At 58.9% G+C, this 4,446-nt stretch overlaps 1 protein-coding gene across 2 annotated transcripts in view; it reads right to left on the bottom strand.

Annotated features, from left to right (window-relative positions):
• Nucleotides 1-4,394, bottom strand: part of KAT2A (lysine acetyltransferase 2A) — an 11,824-nt gene extending 7,430 nt beyond the window's left edge. Inside the window, exons 1-5 of one of the 2 annotated variants that reach the window (XM_026663435.2) lie at nt 4,215-4,394; nt 3,864-4,009; nt 1,987-2,076; nt 903-1,084; nt 52-243 (exon numbers count right to left, since the gene is read on the bottom strand). In XM_026663435.2, coding sequence (XP_026519220.1) covers nt 52-243; nt 903-1,084; nt 1,987-2,076; nt 3,864-4,009; nt 4,215-4,278 — 674 coding nt within the window. In that variant the 5' untranslated portion in view covers nt 4,279-4,394. The remainder of the gene's footprint in view (nt 1-51; nt 244-902; nt 1,085-1,986; nt 2,077-3,863; nt 4,010-4,214) is intronic. The other variant, XM_026663434.2, reaches the window with a different exon arrangement.
• Nucleotides 4,395-4,446: the final 52 nt, after the last annotated feature.

The following is a 4,446-nucleotide window of genomic DNA, read 5'->3' as shown; positions in this document are numbered from 1 at the left end:
GCCCCACGCCCCGGGAGCCAGCCCCACGCCCCGGGAGCCAGCCCCACCTACTTGGGGAAATGGGTGAGGATGAGCGTCCGCTTCTCCGGCACCAGCTTGTCCTTCTCCACCCGGAACTTCTCCAGCAGCTGCCGGCGGGTGACGGTGAAAATGGACTTGAGCAGGCTGCGCCCGAAGACGTGGGTGGTCTCGTAGCGGGGGAGGCTGTCGCAGCTCTGGGGCACGTGGCAGTAACACAGCCAGCTGGGGGAGAAAGGGGCACACTCCCAGGGACCTGCCCGCTCCTGGACGCCGGTACCAGCGCCCCCAAGGGGCTGGCGTTATGACTAGGGTCGCAGCCACGGGCTGGGGTGCAAAGCGCCGCAGCTGCATCTTGTTGGGAATGGAGGGTCAATGGGGGCAGAGAGGCAGCGGCTGGGGTAGTCGAGAGAGGGGACCTTTCCCAGCGGAGTGTGGAGCACCGAGACGCCGTCTCTCCAAGCCGGCCGGGGCAAGGCACGCTGGCTTCATGGCACTGAACCATCACGAGTACCCACAAGCCCACCCGCCGGGCCGGCCCAGGTGCAAGCTGTGCGCCATACTGAGCCGCCGGGGGCAGAGCCAGCTGCTGGCAGCACTCCGAGGACACAGCAGGTGCTGTGCTTAAGAGCGGCAGGCTCAGGATCTCCAGGGTTCGTCGCTGGGAATACAGCAGGGAGTGTGGTGAGGGAGATCAGGACTAGCACGTGGCAGCTCAGGAGAGGAGGGCGAGACCAGACCCCCCCACTGGGGATGTGAAGTGAGGGGAGCCATGGTCAGAGCTCCCCCAGACTTGGGGGCGGGGCACAAGCTAAAGCCCCGTTAGCACAGCATGCAACGAACGGTCGACGGGGTCTGCACCGGCCCCTCTCCCCAGCGCTCACCGGGTGTAGTTGACTTTGTAGGTGGCCACGTCGTCGTTCTGCGAGCGCTGCCGGAACTGGGAGGGCGTCTCCAGCTTCCAGTAGTTGAGGCAGAGCAGGAACATCTTGGAGAGCTCGTACATGGTCTGCCGCTCCTTGGGGGGCAGGTGGCTGAATTTGTACTGGACGAAGTTGAAGACTCCCTGTGGGGGCAGGGTGCCGGCGGAGCGTCAGGGGCTTTGTCACACAGCAGCCGACGCAGGGCTGGCTCTGCGCATGAACACGGGGCGGGGGGGCTGCATGAGGCGAGGTTAACGCAGCTGAGGAGTTGCAGGAGGTGTGGGATGGAGCAGCCGAGACCCGCGTTCAGTTATGGATCGGGTGTAGCGGGACGAGTATTCCCAGGTGATTTATCAACACTACGAGATCATCACTGACCGGTTTGGTCAACCGGCGAGACCCAGGGCTGGGACCGAGGGGCGGCGGCAGAGCCCAGACCGCAATACTGGGAGCGCAGGAGGCTCTTCAAGTGCTGCAGCTCGGAGGTGCACTGGCCCAAGCCTGGAGACGCGACACTGGACAAGACGGAGCCTGGTCTGACCCCGCCTGGCAATTCCTGACCTGTCCCTCAAGCTTCACCAGAGCCCTCCCCGCCCCTGCCCTCCGACTTACGAAGATCTCCCACTTCCAGGGTGAGGGCGGGAGACCAGTCACCTCCACGAGAAACAAACGCGCCCAGCACTGGCCCCCGGGGATGGATTTCCTTGGACCAGCGCTAACACGCGGCTTGGTTTGCTACTGAGGCACCCAGATGTACAGTGACGCGTCCGTGTCAGACCCTGGGTGGATAACAAGTCAGCCAGTTGCAGGGAACGTCTCCGAGTTATACAAGGATTATTCGGGCAGGGGGAAGAGACACCAGGAAGCTAAAAGCCACACGGTCAGGCTTAAAAGAGGGTCATTGGAAGACACCAGCACCTCTCCCCCCGCTGGGGGCGTCCAGGCAGACACGTTAGCTCAGGGCCAGCTGCGTGTTACAGCAGAGGGCGTACCAGTCTTTGGGTCACCGTGACAATGGACAGCTGCTACAGAGCGCTGGCGTTACCTGCTCGATGTTCGGCTTCTCGAAGGGGGGGCTGCCAAGGGACCCTTCTACAACAGGACGGCTCATCTGCAGGATGCATTTCCTCAGCAGCTGGGGAGACAAGAGGGATGTGTCACACCAGAGACTGGGGCGAGGCGAGGCTTACAGCAGCCACAGAAAGCTGTGACCATTACAAGCTGGGCCAGGAGCAGCCGGCCAGATCCCCGGCTGGCTTAAATGATGCCACGCTGGTGCCTTTAATGGGCTGTGTTGATTTACACCTTCCCTGGAAGTGTATCTCCCAGGGGATTCAGCTCGGGACGGGGGTGGCAGGGACAACATCTGGTTTCCAGCAAAGCTTCTGCTTTTAAGCCAGTCTTGCAGTGGGGCTGCCTGAGGTGGGTTGCCAGACATACAATAAATCACCAGCGCTCAGCCTTTCCAGACAATGGCACCCCTTTCAGGAGGCTTGTGTACCCCAAGTTACAGCTCATTGAATCATAGAATCTCAGGGTTGGAAGGGACCTCAGGAGGTATCTAGTCCAATCCCCTGCTCAAAGCAGGACTAATCCCAACTAAATCATCCCAGCCAGGGCTTTGTCAAGCCTGACCTTAAAAACCTCTAAGGAAGGAGATTCCACCACCTCCCTAGGGAACCCAGTCCAGTGCTTCACCACCCTCCTAGTGAAATAGTGTTTCCTAATATCCAACCTAGACCTCCCCCACTGCAACTACTCGCTTACAAAATCAGACATAAAAACACAAAAGCGTCACAGTTCACTACTACAGCCCAATGGCTGATTTTCTCATTTTACCATATAATTATAAAATAAAGCAACTGGAATATAAATATTGTGCTTACGTTTTAGTATACAATATCTAGAGCAGTATAAATGAGTCACTGTATGACGTGTTACTTTGTACCGATTTCGCTAGTGTTTTTTGTGTAGGCTGTTGTAAAACACAGCAAATATCTAGGTAAGTTGATGGACCCCCGGAAGAGCTCTGCGTACCCCTGGGGTACGTACCCCTGGTTGAGAATCACTGTAATAAATCAGCAGCTCACTGGCCTTCGATCCCTACATGAGCGCGTTATTCCCAGGCCTAAAGGAGACCACACACAGACTCGCCCCCGCGTCTCATGTAATCCATCCGCTGCTCCTTCCCACGTCCCGCCAGCCGCACCTTGGGCCTGGTGAACAGTTCACAGCACCAATAAAGGAGCAGAGATCAGCTGTGACTCCAGGAATTTTAGGCAAGACGCAGGTTAGGAGAGGAGTGGCTCTTTCAATCTCGTATGACGAGGAACTAGCATTCCTCGCTCAAGAAGAGGGATACTGGGGGCTTCTGAGCCCACCAGAACACATAGCCATGAAGATGTCGGGAATGCAGAGTTCCATCCCTTGCCAGACAGGATACAAAGCAACGGGATAGTTACTCTAGGTCCTACACAAATCAGATGCATTCTCAGTGGATAATACGTGCTGTTGTACACGTGCAGACTGTTTCCCCAGGAAGGGAACAAACTCTCCATTTATCGAAGGTGGAGTAACGAGCACTCCCTCCAGAAAGGCGCAGCCCTGAGGCCGAGGGGACGCCTGCCTTGAGGCCAGCCTGGTGACATATCACGGAGAAGGACTGTGAACGCTTCTGGGCAGGGGGCAGAAACGAAGAGGGACTCCCATGGAACAAAGTGGAATCCCCGCCCCAGAGCTGACTTCAAACGTGCCCTGGAAAGTAACTACCCGGACCAGCGACCAGACCAGAGGCAGGCAGAGATGTGCCAGATTTTAGGCTGGAAACTGGACTCCTTCGCTGCGTATCGTAACGCCTTAACGGCTACACGGAGGAGCCTTGCGGCTCGAAGGCAGAGCCAAGCCGCTGCTCCCTCACCGTACCTTGAACAGGTAGAAGTACACTTGCTTGGTGTCCGTGTCCTCCTCTTTGTGGACCGACATAAAGAGATTTTCCACGTCCACCACCATCCCCAGCAGCCGGTTGATCTCCTCTTCCGAGACGTTCTCCAGGTGGGACACGTGGTCAGCTGGACGGGGGAGCAGCGAAGAAGACGGACAGGCTTAGGTGGTGACACCCTGGCATCGCCCAGCGGGTGCATCGCCCGGGAGCCGCGGAGACATGCACAGCACTAAACGCAGCCCCGGCCCGTTCTGCCAGCCCCACCAGAGCAGAGCCCGACGCTCTCCCAGCCCTGGGTCCCCGCGCCAGGGGGAGGCGCTGCCAGGCCTTACCCAGAGCATGTCCGCAGCTCCGGCACAGCTCGCTCAGGTTGGTCACGGGCTGCTGCAGGTCCATGCGGGGGGCAGTGGGCGGGTTGGGGTTCTTCCAGCCGTTGCACTTGCAGGCATCGTTGGCCTAAGCCAGGGACAGGCCAGGCGATTGGTGCGGGGTCCTGGGGCAGCGCGTCCCTTTCCCTTCCCAATTCCGTGCGACCCCGGAGGGGTGGAACAGCCAGGGAACCCC

The sequence above is a fragment of the Terrapene carolina genome, unplaced genomic scaffold (genome assembly GCF_002925995.2).
Source record: "Terrapene carolina triunguis isolate 2854851 unplaced genomic scaffold, T_m_triunguis-2.0 Scaffold33620, whole genome shotgun sequence".
Classification (NCBI taxonomy): domain Eukaryota; kingdom Metazoa; phylum Chordata; order Testudines; family Emydidae; genus Terrapene; species Terrapene triunguis.
The sequence above is the reverse complement of the archived record's forward strand: the minus strand, read 5'-3'. Positions and strand labels throughout refer to the sequence as shown.